A 17,523-nucleotide genomic window follows, 5' to 3' on the forward strand; every position below is an offset into this window, starting at 1 on the left:
TATTCAATGTTTATGACTATTGATGAGGATCCCCTGGAAGAGAACTGAGTCTTTCCTCAGCTTTTCTATGGTCGTATCGACCTCAGGCCCAAATAAGTGTTTCTTGTCAAAAGGCACGTTGAGCACTGCCTGTTGGATTTCTGGTTTAAAGCCAGAAGAGCGTAGCCATGCATGCCTTCTTATTGTAATGGCAGTATTTACACTCCTTGCGGCTGTAACGGCAGCATCAAGGGCAGACCTTATCTGGTTGTTACTTATGGCCTGTCCCTCTTCTACGATCTGTTGTGCTCTCTTTTGATGCTCTTTTGGGAGGTGCAGTATGAGTCCTTGCATCTCATCCCAGTGGGCTCTATCATATCTGGCAAGAAGTGCTTGCAAAATTACAATTCGCCATTGGTTGGCCTCTTGCGTGGCCACTCTCTTGCCAGAAGCATCAAACTTCCTACTCTCCTTATCAGGTGGAGGAGCATCCCCTGAGGATTGGCTATTAGCCCTTTTTCTAGCCGCACTCACCACCACTGAATTTGGAGGAACTTGGTGTGGTGATGTAGTCAGGTCTGTACTTTGTCAATACGCGGAGTAATTACTCTAGCTTTGACAGGCTCACTAAAAATTTGGTCTGCATGTTTGACCATTCCAGGCAACATGGGAAGGCACTGTTAACTACAGTTAGGGGAAGATAGAGAGTTGAACAAGAAATCCTCCTCAAGGGTCTCAGTATGCATAAGCACCCTATGATAAGCAGCTGCCCTGGAAACAACCTGCATGAATGCAGTAGTGTCCTCTGGTGGAGAAGGCTTGGAGGGGTATAAGTCAGGATTATTATCTGGAATAGGATCTGGGTCATATAGATCCCAAGGATCCACTGTATCCCCATGAGAGTACTGTGAGTGCGTTGGTGAAGGAAACGGTGGTGGACTAGTGTGTGGAGGTGAAAAAGAAACCTGTGGTGAATGAGAAGAAGTAGGGACTGGTACTGGCTTCTTTTGCTTGAAAATTGTTGCTGGTGGTTGAGCAGAGTCTAATTTCTTTTGAAAAGCCAGCTTTCTTTTAGTTTTCAAAAGGAGGTGTAGTAACAATTCTGCCAGTCTGTGTATATGGATTCTTGATGTACTCATCCATAACCGTCAGTATGGGCTGAATCTCAGTGTCCTCATCAGAAGGCCTGTAAGATTCCTGCATTGGCTTCAAACTTTGTTTGAGGCGGTTCGAAAGTCCTTGTTCGTCTGTATAAGAAGCTTTCTTGGGTTCTGAAGTTTAGATCTTTTTTGGTCCCGAAAATGGAGTCGGCTGTTTCAGCTCCTAAGCAAGGCGCTGAAGCTTTGACTCGGAGGAGTGAAGACGCTTACTGGAGTCCGACACAGAACTTTTTACCGATTTACTCGACTCGTAAGTGGACGGAGGAGTGGACTTTTTTTGGCACCGAACCTGAAGGTCGGTCGACAACAGTCTTTTTTCAGGTCGAACCATGGCCTTCTGGCAGTGGTGTACCCAAGACCTTTTGTGTTTTTTTTGTAAGTGGATGTAGGGGCAGATGTGCTGGCCAGCAGTAATAGGCCTGTCTTCTTCCGATTCTTGCTCGGAGTCAGTGCCTCGGATGGAGACTGCTGGCTGCGCTTGTTCTTCCATGACGTCGAGATGCTCTGTACTTTGACGCCATCTCTAACCTTCTGAAATCTATATTCCGATGGTACCATCGGTTCTAGGATAGATGGAATGGGATCGAAACAATACCGACGATTGAATGAGTTTTTAAAGGTTTCTGATTCGAAATCTCAGAACGAGAGGAAACACGTCCGAACCCAACAGCGGAAAGAAAACAACCTAACAATGGAGTCGATGCCCATGTGCACTGTAACCAAGAGGAGTCACCACTAGATCTTGTAATTCCGAAAAGACTTCTTCGAAGAAAAACAACTTGTAACACTCCGAACCCAACACTAGATGTCGGAAGAGATATGCTTAGCATGTGTATCTGCAGCTACACATGCCATTGAACACATATACATATATATATATATATAAAATCTTGGCTGATCATTGGCACAGGTGGCTAAGAGGGTCAATTAACAGCACAGAAATGTGTTAACTATCCACATGCTGAGATGTTGGATAATTCTCTTGTCGCTGGCTCTCAGACGGTGAACCATGAGGCAAAAAAAACCACTCTAGAAACTTTAGCTTTTATTGCTTGTTAAAAAAAGCCTTTGATTTTGCATCCTGCACCTTCCGTTTTACTTCATACATGAACTATAATTTGTGTGTCGAAATGTAAGTTCCTCTTTCAAAGCTATATTTCCTGTATTGTTGTGCGCTGTCCGTATGATCCTGCTTAAGTATCTTTTTAGCAGTAGGAGATTGCAGCTTTTTGAAAGGCCTGAGTGATGGGAGCAAAGGACTCAAGGAACTGGCTGCAATGAAGCTAGAGAATTTAACAGGCTATTAGTGAGTTCCGACCATCCTTCTACAAAATGTTGATTTTTTTCTTTTTTATATGAGGACAGTAGGTATGCTTGCATTTGCTTAACCAGAAGAAAATTAGATTCAGCAGCCCCCCGGCTCCTTGTAACGGGTTCAGACTAAAGACCCAGCATGATTTCTTTATGCAAAGGGGAATGTCCAGACTGAGAGAACAAAACAATATGGCATTATCACTTAAGAGTGTGGTCGATTTTGAAATTTGAGGACCAGTGAAATTCCTGAATCGTAACCCACAGGTAGTCAAGTTTTGCCAATCTTCAGTGCGGCGTGTGTATGTATGCAGCTTCTAGGTCAGTGACGCTCATGCCATTCAAAGAATGCAGACCCAGAGTATTCAAGGCAGATATTAGTGAGATGCAGAGCATTGAGCTTTTGATAGAGTTACATTATAGGTGGAATTTTCCATAACCTATCTTCAATATGAAGATAGAACTGCTCGTTTATTGTCACTATCATTAAAGTAGCCATATAGAGTTTACGTTTTCAGGTCTTAATCGACTCAGGGTACTGATTAAATATTCTAGTCTCTTTTTTCTTATCCGGATTGGGACTTATACGTATGTTTGAAAGCACCAAAGAACTAAGCAGGCCCTTTTGTCCAGCCAATGTAGTACGTTTTAGCATAATGATCACACCTTTTAGTACGGCCAGGATAGCGGCAGTAAAGCCCAATTGATTGAACAGATGTTTTTCTCTAGGTGCAGTGGGCCACTGGGAAGTCCTAATCGTTCACAATGAATTCCTTAACCCACGAGCGTTCCTCACATGCCTCCTGCTACTTCCCATACTTTTTCCCCCTTAGCCTGTCATTTAGCTCCACTAGCCATTTCTGTTTTTGTCCCACCACATCCCATCTTCCGTAACAACCACACATCATAAGAACCCTAACCAGTCTCAACTGTCTGTGCCTTCCTCCTATCACCAGTCCACTTTCCCTCTTCTGCCCAGGTAGGTCCTTTTCTCCTCTGGCACAAGATAACTCCCTTACTCACCATCTGCATGCTATAACCTTTCAACTCATCCAACTGCTACCAGATCAATTTCCCTTGCCACCTCCACCTTTCTGTCCCCTTGCTACCAACCAGCATATTGAGCAGAAAACGTCTTGCATCTACAGCTCAGACCCGGTTTACATTTCCTCCTCAAATCAGTCACTTGAGGGCAGAAATTACACAAACCTGCATAAGCACAAGAGGAATAATTATATAAAATGTGCAATGCAATAAATGAGAAGTAGAGAAATTTTCACCAGGGCCTATTTGAAATATTGGACTTCAGAAGAGAACAGAAAATGCTAAGTTACCAAACTGTAGCCAACTTCTGCATCACGGGAATCATCATTTTAAATCAACCCTCTCTTCATGGATAGAAATGTGTAATTTATAGTACTCCATTCAGACCCAAGACAAGGAACTGAGCTAGCAGAGCAAAAGCCAATGCAAGGCATGATGGGATATGGAAGTCAGTTCCTTAAGGAGCAGTGTACGTTTTCTACCTTTTCATAGCGATTTCCCCATCTAGCTGCATTTTATAACGTTTTTTTCCCCCCTAGTTTTCCCTAAGCACCAAAGTTAAGCTTTATGCTGCAAGTTTCTTTAACATGTGTTTTTCTTTTTTCCTCCCTTTGTACTAGAATACAAATGGGGGAAAAAAACTGAAAATATGGTATCCGAGAAGCTGTTATTGGTAGATAAGCATTTATAAAGGCCAGATTGTCAAAGTTTGAAAACATTTTTAAGTGAAAAAAAAAGGTTCAATGGCCCTTCCACTAAAATGCTAAATATCCACATTTAGGACTATCAATGCAGATCGGACGATGCAGGACAGCGGCATTGTAGCCTGACGTTTCACTGAATATTGTGGAATTACAAATCAAGCCAAAGGCAGCAGAGCGCTATAGAGTTAAAGGCAAGGATACATTTAATAAGGGATGGGAGAGAAGGCGGATTGTGGATTGTTACTGCATCATAAGATTGTTACTCATGTAGACAGTAGCATCTTTAACCTTTCCTGAACTGCAGCAGAGTTGGGACGTCAGTGGTGTATAAAGGGATGATATGCCAGATCCTGGATTCATACACTGAAAATGCACACTGCCTTGCTTTTCTTTTTTTTTTTAACACACACAGTTGTCATACTGATCATGTCCTGGCTGCGTGTGCAAAAGAGAATATGACCTTGTTAACCAAACAGGTGGGGGTAAATGTTGGGATTGTTTTGTAAATGATGCAGCTAGTTTTGAAGATCGGACGGGCAAGTGGAGTTCCAGGAGGATGGAGTTGATGTGATTATATTTCTTCGCGCCATAGAGAAGGCATGCTAGAGCATGTAGGATGTCCTTATGGAAGGCCAATGTGTAGTTTAGGCGGACATGGAGCATAGCATTTCCACCACCCAGATTCAAGAACAGAAGTACCTGCAGCAGTTCTGTAGGTTCTTTCTGAAAGTAACTGCTTTGCTTTTTTTCAGTGAACAGGTGCTACCATGTAGACTTAGTCTTTGTGGCAACGTGCTCCAAGATGAATGCAAGCGATAGGGCAGTGGATGAAAATTGGGGTTCTAAGAGGTCAAGGGTCATGCTACTGAGCCAGGTTTGTACTATTGTTTGCCTCGTTTTTGGCAAATACCAGGCATTGTCTCAGTGGGTTTCAGCCTCAGGAACTTGCTGGATGAGGTGCAGGCAGTGTTGGAGACAATGTATTTTGTGAAGGTGTTTGGCGTATATACACTCACAAAAGACCAAAGGTGAAATCATAATAAAGCGCCATCTGCCCAAGACAAACAGCCTGCGATGGACATCAATGCAACCCTGTACCCAAGGCTGTTAAAGCAGCAGCAGTAGTCTGCTCCCACTACCGAAGTAACCAAAAGCTATCTTCTAAAACACTGTACTTGTGATGAAATACTGGTGAGCCCGTTTACCTGAACCCTGATTTTCCAAAGGAATCCACAACCACAAGGTTTCTTAAAAGATTTTATGAAAGTATAATCTTATCACAAATAAAGATACAATTTAATTAGAAACATGCAATTGTCATTTGTCACACTTAAAATCTGGCATACTGTAAAGTGCCCATTTCTTGCATTTACAGCATTCTGCAAAACCCTTATTACTCTCCTGTAAAAAATGTTTTACCTTTCTCTAGGAATCTTATAACTGGACAGAACCATAGAGTCATGGTGTACGAAAGTGCAAAAAAGTACCACAGTCCTGAACTGCAACGTTCATCTTCTCTGTAAACACTTTAACATTTATTTTTTTGTTGTTGAACAGATTGCCTTCAGGACAGTTTATAATTCTGTGAGTTACAAAGATTTTTTGCTAGAAATTAAGGCAATACAATTTCCAGACTCTGGAAAACACACAAGTACAAAGAAATGAGAAAATATTTATTCCAGGGCTACTACTAAGTGTTTTGTTGAAGATAAATGCAAAAATATGAATTGCCCCTAAACACCTATTATCTAAGAAGCTTACGGGATAAATGAAAAACAAATCCACTCCACAAGTAACAGACAATCACCGTCAAAGCGTAATCGCTTTAGGCAGGTATGTAAGGAGGGGGGGGGTCCTTTTCGGGCATCTTGACTGCCATTTCATAAGACGGAAGAATATACTAAAAGAGAAAAAAAAGCAAGTCTTTAGTAGGAACATAGCTGAAAGAATTTCTACTACACAATTAACAATGAAAGATCATTTCTACTATACAATTAACAATGACTTCTTTAAAGATGTGATTCAGTCTGCTTATCACCAAGGAACCTTCTCTCCATAATCACTTGCGGTAGAAGGCGCTCATTACGTTTCTTTGGTTTCTAGTTTGTAGACTGTATTCTCTTAGCTACATAGGAAAATGGACATGTATAGCACTTTATTTATTTTTATGACTTGTGTCAGATTCCATAAATTAAAGTCCCACACTATAGGGACCATGAAGCTGATGGCCGAGGGCCACTGGTTTCAATTAGAGAAAACTGCTCTAAAATAGAACTCCAACTTTACTCAAGAAAAACGTGCCATGCCAGACAGAAGTCTGAATCCACTTAGAAAGGTGCATGTACCTATGGATTCTTTTAAACCTTCAAAACTCCTGAGTGAGAAGTGAAATGACCACCCAGTTCCGATTATGATTTAGGAGGAGCATAATTCCAGAACGGAATTCTGCTCTATTGTGTTTTGAGTGGGCAGATGTACACATGCCTGGCTTCCCCAGGGGCCAGAACACCATACCCGATTGCATCAGGTGGCTGGGCTGAGGACTGATAAAGTCTAAGAGGCTTTGGCTAAAGCAACAGCCAAAACAGGTTTACTCTTCTAGCGGGGTAAAGATACCATAACATTTCATACTTCCCACACTCCATTCCCTCCATGCCCACCTCACAGCATACATTTACCACTTGTGAATGCGTGTGTTAAACACCAGAAAATTGGGAAATCCATATGGCTTTACTACTGGTAAAGCTGGCCTCACAAGAGAGGTCCTAATCCTACAGGGTTAAATCTGTCATTGAACGGTACTGGTACGATATTCCTGCATGTTAATGGTATTTTTTGCATGTTGATTTACCACCCTACTAGAACAGTGAAATTCGTAATCAGGCTTTAAATGTGTACTATCTAATGCATCCAATATAATGTTTACCTGAGGAGGAGTTTCAAACGCGGGGTAGACCGCTATCTCTGGCAGATTTCGGTTGTTGATATATTTGTAGCAGTTCCACACACAGTTAATTAAATAGGCCTGTAAAATAAATATTCCAAACTAAGAACATTGCCATTCTAACACAATTCGAAGTTACAAGAGAATTTCAGTGGCTAAGATTTTAAATTAATTTCAAGAAGCGGCTTGAGAGCTGTGTCGCAGGCAGTTTCCTGGCACCAAAGCACTGTAGTTGTACCCATCCGGTGTGCCTTTAGCTATCTGGCTGACCTAGCTGGAGGACTAACTGCTTTGTAGTCTATGCACAGCATGTGTATCTGCAGCTACACATGCCATCGAACGGAAAATGTCACTTATCCAGTGTACATCTGTTCGTGGCATGTTACACTGCAAATTCACATGCACCCTCCCACCTCCCCGGCAGCCTGTAGTCGTTTAAGTTAACAACATTTGTACATATGTAGATGTATATATATTTAACATTCCATTAGCGTGGACATCTCTTTTCTTTATACTATCACTTCAACCTTACCCTCTGCGGGAAAACAATCTAACATGGAGTCGATGCCCATGCTCAATGGAGCCAAAGGAGGAGTCACTCGATCCTGTGACTCAATAACACTTCTTCGAAGAAAAACAACTTGTAACACTCAGAGCCCAACACTAGATGGCAGAAGTATATGCACAGCATGTGTATCTGCAGCTACGCATGCCATCGCATGTGTATATATTTTCTAATTTCACTTGAACATCTTACTGTAAAAAGATAAAAGTATTAAAACATTGCTATTGGGCTACTGTTTTAATCTCTTCCCTCCAGACTACAACTGCAGACGAACTACTTGGCTGGCCTTCCATTTTTTGTACTGTATATATTTAGAGAGATGAAATGAAAAGCATTATTACGTCTTAGTTTAGCTATTTATGGTGATTAATACTGCTCTTAGTTTTCCTAGCGTGGTGCTCATACTTATTCCAAAAAAAGCATTAATAACGCAACACAAACCTTTTTATGAACAGTTGTATATTCTGTACTAAGATACAAGGACTGTGTGTATAACGTACTACACAACAGGGGGGGGGGATGGGGGAAAACTTGGCATGAAAAAAAAAATACATAAAAAATAAAAATAACTTACCTTCAAAATAATTAGGAAAACAAAAAACGCCAGGACAATAAACAAGAGGCAGCTGGAGTCCAGCGACAGCATGTCATCTTTATATGGGAAATCAGGCTATTGACAAAAACAAACAAAAACACTTTAGAAAACAAAAACAATGTAACATTCAATGTAATTGTGTCATTTTAGAATAATTTATTTCACTAGTAATTTCTCCTGAGGGACGTTTTATGCTGCAGTGAACATAAAGCCAATGCTCGCACTTTAGCAATAGACAGTAATTAAGAGCATTACTTGAGTCACTGAAAGTTTCATAGTGAAGGCCGGGCCTATTTTACATGAAGATAACAGAAATATTACTTTGAATGCTACATGGAAACCGGCAACTTATTACACGCCGGTTTTCGATTTCACTACATTTTAGTGACTACTTTTTGCTTCCCATATAATTTAAAAAGTTTACGAACGTAACCTACAATTTGAGTATTTACTTCTATTGATTGTTTTTTAAACCTTCGTGAAGTTAACTGCTGGAAAACCTACAAAGGAATGTCAGAATTTCTGTATCACAAATGATTGCATCTTCCTCTGAACATAGGAGCATCTCTATCAATTCTTCTTTTATTTTTAATGACCAGAGGTCTGGCTTATGAATTGAAGTAACCTGTTGGCCATATTGCAATGGTGAAACAATGATACACTATGAACAAAATAATTCCATAATGATCGCCTGGTTTAGAACAAATGGACATGTGGGCTGTGGTGCACTGCAGATGAAAGACCACCAAGTAAGTCGTCTTTTAGCACTGCCTGGGAAGCTGTAGTATCCTCTTCAGAAAAATCACAAAAGAAGAATATGAGAAATTAAAACGACTAGCCACCCTACCCTGACCGTGAAATGCACTCATTCTATGCAGGAAAATCAGATATGGTCTACGTGGTGCAGTTTTTTTGTTTTCTGCTCACTCTACAACACATTTTAAAGGGTGTGCATAAAACTTTTCTTTGATGCGAAAGGAGGCTGAACAGTGGAAAAGGTGATGGGGCTACTTAGAAACAAGAGATACCTGGTGGTTGTGCACATTTAATCCAGTTTATAAGATGACAATATCACCAATTTACCTAAGTGGCCCTTAAGAGATGACCTTGCATTGATGTTTTGTATGAGCCCTTCCTGACCACGTAGCACAGGAGAATGGAATAGACTTGATCTAGGATATCAAGTTGCAAATTTGAAGATAGAAATGTAGAAAAGTGGGCGAAACATCTGAATTTTCTGCGATCACCTGATCCTATGATTTCATACACCCTGCTAAGGGAAAATTACTAAGCCTACAAAAGCTTGCCTTTTCCCACTTCTCAATAGTACTTCGTTGCAAAGGTAGGCCAGCTAGCCCAGAATCCCTTAAAAGCACCAAGAGATGTAGCAGGGGGTACTGGTTCTCTTTTTGAAGACATGTAAATTTACTGATCAGAATGTAAGGGAACTTATAACAGGAACGTTTGGGCAGTCTTGGAATAAAAAAAAATAAACAAAAAATAAATAAAAGGGAACCTGGACATATAATTAATTAAGAATGCATTGCAGGCAAAAACAGAACACAGCGCTGTTCTTTCATGGCGCGGTTTAACCAATACAAGACAGCTGCTTGTCAATACTTCCGCATGTCAGGACGTGCTAAGCCTCCATCTTCCGTATTGAGCAGAAAAGTTGTCAGTCTAGTACGAGCCTTTCTACCTTGCCACAGAAAGTAGAAAATAGTTTGGTCTATTTCTGTAAAGAATGATTGTCGAACTTTAATCAATACAGTTGCAAAAACAAAAGTAAACACGAGAAAATTTACATTTTCATTAGAGCTACATGCCCTATGGACGTTAGTAATAGATTGTGCCAGCTGGTTAATAACTAACGCACCTTATTCAGTAGGGTGACAAACAATCTTAAACAGATCGTCAACTTGATGGTAAACAAGGATTCCCAAATACAATATAGGCCAAGTGGCCAAAAAGTGCTGTTGCAGGTCTATAGGCAAAATTGTGTGTGGGAAAGTTATATAGGGGGATCTCAGACTTATTCCTATTGATCCTGTAGCCCCCAATATCCAAGAAGGTTTGGATTTTACTGAAAGCGTAACAAATATTTTGAGGATTGCCTGCTAAATAGATTCATGTCCTCCACAAAAAGCTTTAAATTCAGATCTGCTGGAAGCCGAGGCCAAACCTGAGGATCTTGTCTGAGAGCCGCAGCCAAGGCCACAAGTAGAATGAAGAGTACTGGCGACAAAGGACAATCTTGTCTACTACTCCATCTTATGGGAATCAACCTGACGGCTTGGGCATTAATCACGACGTTGGCTTCAGCTTTGACAGATATGTTGCTCAGCAGCCTGGGCTAATTTTGGAGGCAACCCAAAGTGAAGTAAAATGGCAATCAGGACATCCCACTGCACACAATCAAAGGCGCTCTCAGCATTGAGCGTAATTACTGTGGGCTCGATCTTATTAGTGGAATAATAATAATTGACTGAATAATAATTTGTATTAAATTGTCATAGATTTTCCCGGGAGAAATCAATTTTTAATCGCTTTGTACTACTACAGCTGGTGCAATTCTCTACGCCAGAATTTTTGCAAAAGTTCATTGGAATTCAGTACACGTATGGGACGATATGGACCAGGGTCTGTAGGGGGCTTATCCTCATTGAGGAAACCTACATTGACTGCAGCAGTAAACTCTGGGCATTTCACATCCTTCCAAGATTTTCATGAAACAGTTTTGCTAGAAACCTTACCACCGGAGATGCTAAGTTTATAAAAAGGGGGCAGGTAGACCGTTATTACCGCACGCCTTGGCACTGGGCAAGAGGTTGATAGCATTTTGTGTAGTTCCCTATTCAATGAGGGTAGGTCCACTGGACAGAAAAAGTATGCGATTACTCTAGGCAAGGGGTTGATAGTAGAAGTATACGGCTCCACATAATGGTCCAAACAGACCTTACTGATCTGGTCCACCTCTGTCACGATGTGCTTCTGGTTTGCGTCAAAAGTTGATTTAATGGCCCCTTGATTGTTTCTTTTTGACCGACCAAGCCAAAAAGCGTCCTGCATGCTCGCTCTCCTTATACAATTGCTGAAAGCATGAATTATGATTTCTATGGAAGCAAAGAAATGCTTGAGCTTTTTGGGCTGCTCTAAATTAGCTTTAGAATCTAAGGTGTGAAGGATGGAATCCATTCTACGGGCTTCCTCCAAATCACATTGCACAGAAGAGATCTCTTCACATCACGCTTTATTAACTTAAGCTGTATAAGAAATAGCTTCTCTGCAAATAAAGGCCCTACAGGCTTCCCAAACAAAGTTGGAAGCTGTCGCTTCGTTCCTCATGGCCATCACCCAGCTATCTTGTGTTAATAAAGACTTCTCAAGTGACCATTGTGGCCCCTCTTTCGAACGACTGCTCAGCTTAAAATCCACAAAGGAAACAGAGTTATCAGAGAAAGGATTCGAAAATATACTGGTTTTATCTCCGATATATGAAGCAGAGTTAAAACGTTTGGAAAAACATGCATTTTCTCCTCCTGTAGGATGACTGACCCGCCAAGTCTATCAAAGCTAAGCTGCAAATTAGCTTTTCTAACCATCAATTTGACTTTGGTTTGTTCTGGTGCTTATTTTGGCAGGAGCAGTCCCGATTTACAACCGGAATACGATTTAAATTGCATTCAATTAAAATTAATCCCTTAAGGAGAATAAACAGTATAGAATTCTTTTAAAGGAGCCAGCTCGTCCTCTATGGGCTCGTAAAAGGTCACTAAACGTATGGTTTGCTAATGGACCCGTAAAGTGACTGAATTAACCTGACTTTATGATTTCGCTCAACCTGTATCACTTCACCAGGAAAGTTTTGCACCAGCATGATGGCCACTCCTAACTGCTGCATTCACAAAAGCGAAAAAAGAGTGAGAAGCAAATCTAGATCAGTGGTTCCAACCTGTGGGCCGGGGACCCCTGGGGGTCCGTGAAGCCTACTCAGGGGGTCCGCGACTGCTTAAAAATTTTAATCATATTAGGTCCCAGCTATCAGTAATGACTCAGTGGGGGTCCCCGGGTTCCAATAGTGATTCAGTGGGGGTCCCCAGGCTCCAGTATTGATAAAATGGGGGTCCACAGAAGTCAAAAGGTTGGGCACCACTGATCTAGATAATATTGGGAGCTTAGCGGAAGCTTTGAGGTGCGTCTCTTGGAGCCAAATGATTCAGACTCAAGCTGCCTCAAGCCATGATGAAATAGATCTAAGTTGGGTGCGATCATTGATCCCATTAGTATTGCAGGAAGCAACCCTAAAATATTTGGTGTTGGTTACCGGAATAATCATAATATCTGGAGTAATTGTCTTAGCCGCTGTCCCAGAACACAAAGACTAGCAATATCCGTTTTCCCCAATAGCCTGGAACTGGCCCACTTGGTACAAACATATGAACAGCCCACCAGTCTCTGAATCTCTGGAAACCGTGGATAGAGTTACATATGATTTGCCAACCTGATTGTCATTATCTTGTTGCCCTCCTTCCACACTCCCTCCATCCTTGGAGCCCACGCAGTCTGGGACTCCCCCAGGAACTCCCTCCCCACACCAATCCTGTGCAACCCCTTCCTCTCCTATACCTCCCTCCACCGCCCCAACAACTAGATGGTGCCTTGACATGGCACCTGGAGGCTGCTTAAGGCATCTAAGAGTGTCAGTGAAAATATCTAGCTTGATCTCATGAAGATAAAAAGAGTACGATAGAAAAAAATAAAGGTGGCAATAAACACCTGAGCAATCTTGAGCATAGAAAAGTATATGGCTGCAGTCCCAATCCCCCCGACTGCCCCTAATGACTGTTGTAAAGAATGCCAAAAAGGCTTTTTCATGCTCCACCGACTGGCAAATGTGTGACAATCCCTTGTAAAGAACTTTGGGCCAGATGTACGTAGCTTGATATTTGCGATTTCCTAATAGCGATGTTTTGTGACTCACTATAAGGAAATCAAACACAATTATGTACAGTGTGTTTAACACTGTTTGCGATTCCCAAATGGGTCGCAAGAGACCTGCCTCATTAATATTCATGAGGCAGGTGGCAATTTGCGACCCATTTGGGAATTGTCACAATCACATGGGTGGTAACCTGCTGGGGTCAGCAGACCACCATGCCTGTGATTGCTTTTTAAATAAAGCAGTTTTTATGGGCAAGCGCAAAACGCTCCGTCCCATGCTGTAATCTCTCTTTGGGCTTCCAACCACACACCATGTCATGTCAGTCACTTTTATTGGTTCATGGGCTTGCCTTTTAAAATCTGCTTGCTTTCATTTGTGAAAAGGCATGCATACGTCATGCCTTGTCCGGCCCACCTACACAGCACCAGTAAAGTACTAAAAACACGCAAGGCTCGATGTTTTCAGCATGGTTTCTGGACTACTTCATCTGTTTATTTTCCATGCAGTGCCATCGCACTGCATTTTACATAGCGCGATCGCGTGGTGTTTTTTTTCTTTAATTTGCGTGGCAAGAAAAGGCCGGTTAGGAGTTTACAACGGTAATAGCTCTAACTCGAGCAAACGTGAGACCAGTTGCACTGAAAATGCTTGTTTATGTAATGCATCCCGTTTTCCTTAAAGGACAACGGGGTGTGTTGGACCTGGCCTTATCTATCCGGGGTCGTACCCAAAAACATTTTGCTTCCTTCCCCCCTTTTTTTTTTTCCCCAGACCAGTTTTTGTTGGCTTTAGGAATCTGGGCACTTTACCACTGCTAACAAGTGCTTAAGTGCATATCCTCCCTTTCTAAAAGACATTGGCAATTGGTTTTCCATGATTGGCACACTTGATTTACTGGCAAGTCCCCAGTAAAGTGCACTATGGGTGCCACGGGCCTGTAAATCAAATGCTACTAGTGGGCCTGCAGCACTCCTTGTGCCACCCACATGAGCCCTGTAAACATGTCTCAGACCTGCCACTGCAGTGTGTGTGTAGTTTTGCACTGCCAATTCGACCTGGCAAGTGTACTTACTTGAAAGGCCCAAACCTTCCTTTTAATTACTACATGTACGTCACCCCTAAGTTAGGCCCAAGGAAGCCCCCCAGGGAAGGGTGCCATGTATTTAAAAGGTAGGGCATGTACTGTTGTGTTTTACATGTCCTTATAGTGGAATAGGACCAAATTCGGTTTCACTATTGCAAGCCTATCCCTGCGATGGGGTAACATGGGGATTGCCTTTAAATATATTTTAAGTGCAGTTTCCCATTGGGAGCAGAAGATGTGGAGTTCGGGGTCTCTGACCTCAATTTAAAAATATATCTTTTGGTAAAGCTGTTTTTTAGATTGTCCGTTTGAAAATGCCACTTTTAGAACGTGGGGATTTCCTTGCTAACCCATTCTGTTCCTCGGCTTTGCTGCTGAATACATGTCTGGGTCAGACTGACAGTTAGGCTGGTTGTGAATTCACTCCAGAGTAACACAAAGGGAGCTGAGGTGTGTCCTGCGTAACCTGATGAATATTCCGGAACTAGAGTGGGAGGGAGGAGGGGACACCTGCACATGAAAGGGCTGTGCCTGCCCTCACATAATACAGTCTCCAACCCCCTAGTGTGTGTCTGGGGCAGGGCAAGGAAGGGGCGGGGCAGGGCAAGGAAGAGGCAGGGTCTCTGCACTACAAAGACATTCCTTTGAGATTTGCCTACTTCAATTCAAAAGGCAGAAAGGAGTATAAATAGTGGACTGAAAACCCCAGACTTTCAGATTGCTTCTGGCTCAAGTGGAGCTTGAGGATGACCTGCTACTGTGCCTGTTGCGTTGCTGTACTGGCTTGCTGCCGCTTCTGCCTTAAAAGGGAAAGGACTGAAATTTGTTTTCTGAAATACTGCTGGCGAAGTTTCTCCAAGGGCTTGGATTGAGCGCACCCCCTGTTCTGAAGTCTCAGGGACAAAGACAATCTGCCAGACCCTGGGCTCTTCTGCTGAGAGACCCGACTTGCTAAGTGGTGCCAAATCCAGTCCCTGGGCCCTTAGAAGTGGAAGATGGTAATCTGCGAGAGAAAATCCATGCACCGCTGTGTGCACATCTGAAAAAAAATCAAATCAATGCAGCGCCTGCCTCATAGCTGGAGAAGCAAAGCAGCACCTGTCTCAACGTGGAACCTTCGCCCAGCGTGTCGGAATTTTCCACGCAACAACCCTGGGTGTCAAAATATTCAATAACACCGCATGGACCGGAGGCTGCTTGTCCGGAAATAGACACATCCCTTCCCTGCCAGGAAATAAATCAAAGCATCGATTGCCCAGAGGAGAAAGAAACGATGCACAGCATCACTTGCGAGTAAGGAGTCAACGCATCGCTTGCTTTTCCGACGCACGCTCGCACGCCTGTGCGGCTTTATTTTTTTATGCATACCAGGTACTTTATGCATAAACAACACATTAATTGATTTCTATGGATTAAGACTCTTGTTACTTTAAAAACTTCATATCTTTGCTTGTGTATGTGGGATTGTCGTTTTGGTCTGGTTTAATTTTGAGAAATATTGCCTATTTTTCTTGACTGGTGTGGAGTCCTTTTGTGGTGTTTTCACTGTGTTACTGTGTGTGTTGGTACAAATACTTTACACATTGCCTCCGAGATAAGCCTGACTACTTGTGCCAAGCTACTAAAGGGGGTGAGCAGGGGTTGTCTGAGCTGTATATCTACCTTACTCTGACTAGAGTGGGGGTCCATACTTGCACAGGGTGTAAACTGACTGCCAACTAGAGACCCCACTTCTAACAGGATGCATTACAAAAAGAAAAATTAAGTTTTCTTTTCTGTTTTAACAGCAAGCAGTGATCCATTGGACCTGTGCCTGCTCTCAAAAAATTTTTGCACCCACATTCACAAATGGGAAAGGGTCACTTGGGACCCCTTCCCGTTTGCGAATGGTTACTACCAACTTCAAGTTAGTGGTAATCGCAAATCTTTTGCGACCACATTCCTGGTCGCCAAACATTCCTACATACCAGTGCGACTCACTATTAGGAAGGGATGGCCTTGGCATGCTCCTCCCTAATAGAGAGCCACAAACTCTATTTTGCAAGTTGGTAACAGGTTGCAAAGTCGCAAAATAGGGTTGGTAGATGCCAAAAATCATTTTACCCTTTTAGTATAGACTATTGAACGATACTCGCAGGGGTACCAAGATTCTGGAAGCTGCTTATCATGAACTTGAATTACTTGCAACGATGTGCTGCAGTTAGACATGCGAGAAAAGACCGTAAAAGAAATTCTCAGAAGCATGCTATGTTTGGTCTTTAATGGCATTGGCCAAAATGCGTTCCTTGATCTGAAGTCTCTAAAGTTAACAAGGATTGTCCATGGGCATTTTGCATTAGGAGACTGAACGGCGGAAACCTGATGAGCTCGTGTTAAAGTTATGTCCAGATTCTGAATGGCAGCCTCATGGTATACTTGCTTGTGAATAACATCCGCAATGAGGCTGCCAACCATCTGTCTCAGTGCTCTTCCGGAATCCCCGTGAGGGATAAGTTGGAGCAGCGGGATCTGTTTTCTGCATCATCAATTTTAATCTGAAGTTCTACCAGTTCTGCCTGTAGTTTACTAGTTAGAGAGTCTTACTGAGGTCTAGCATCTTCCAAGTCCAAGACCCGCTGTTCAACCTGCAATATTCTAGTCGCAAGTTGTTGCATAGCAGTCTGGCTCAGACACAGCTGCTGTTCCTTTTATGTGCCTTTTCCTGGGAGATTTTCATTGCCCTTAACTCGCCCAAAATCAAAAGGACTACATTGGTTGATGGGTCTTGACGTTGCCTGTCTCACTTACTTGCATATGTGCAGACCACACTTCAAAATCCAGAGTCGCTGCTTAGATAATCTGACAGTCTATCAAGTGAGATGGTCATAGGCTAGTGTAGGAGGCTGGCCCTTTATGTAGTGTGCAAAGCTATACACACTGTACAGGGGCCCAGGCAACCACACAGTTTACAGAGGTAAAAACTAGACCACCTAATGCTCCAATTTTTATGATAGCTTAGTCGAGCAGTTAGACTGATCTTAGAGAAGTGCAAAGCATTTGTTGTACTCACAATATCAATAAAGCAAGACACAAACTCAAAAGAATAACTCGTGACCAATTTACAAAAATACTTCAGATTTTTATAAAAAATTTAAGACCAAGGTCATCAAAATCAGATAAGTACTTTTAAAGTTATGAATTTTTGAAGTTTAATAA

General features: G+C 42.2%; 1 protein-coding gene across 1 annotated transcript in view; it reads right to left on the bottom strand.

Annotated features, from left to right (window-relative positions):
• Positions 1–5,442: 5,442 nt before the first annotated feature.
• LAPTM4A (lysosomal protein transmembrane 4 alpha) overlaps positions 5,443–17,523 on the bottom strand; it is a 34,359-nt gene continuing 22,278 nt past the window's right edge. Inside the window, exons 5-7 of the mRNA XM_069235989.1 lie at positions 8,282–8,377; positions 7,125–7,223; positions 5,443–6,098 (exon numbers count right to left, since the gene is read on the bottom strand). Of these exons, the coding sequence (XP_069092090.1) occupies positions 6,024–6,098; positions 7,125–7,223; positions 8,282–8,377 (270 nt within the window). The 3' untranslated portion in view covers positions 5,443–6,023. The remainder of the gene's footprint in view (positions 6,099–7,124; positions 7,224–8,281; positions 8,378–17,523) is intronic.

This window comes from Pleurodeles waltl, chromosome 5 (assembly GCF_031143425.1).
Source record: "Pleurodeles waltl isolate 20211129_DDA chromosome 5, aPleWal1.hap1.20221129, whole genome shotgun sequence".
Classification (NCBI taxonomy): Eukaryota; Metazoa; Chordata; class Amphibia; order Caudata; family Salamandridae; genus Pleurodeles; species Pleurodeles waltl.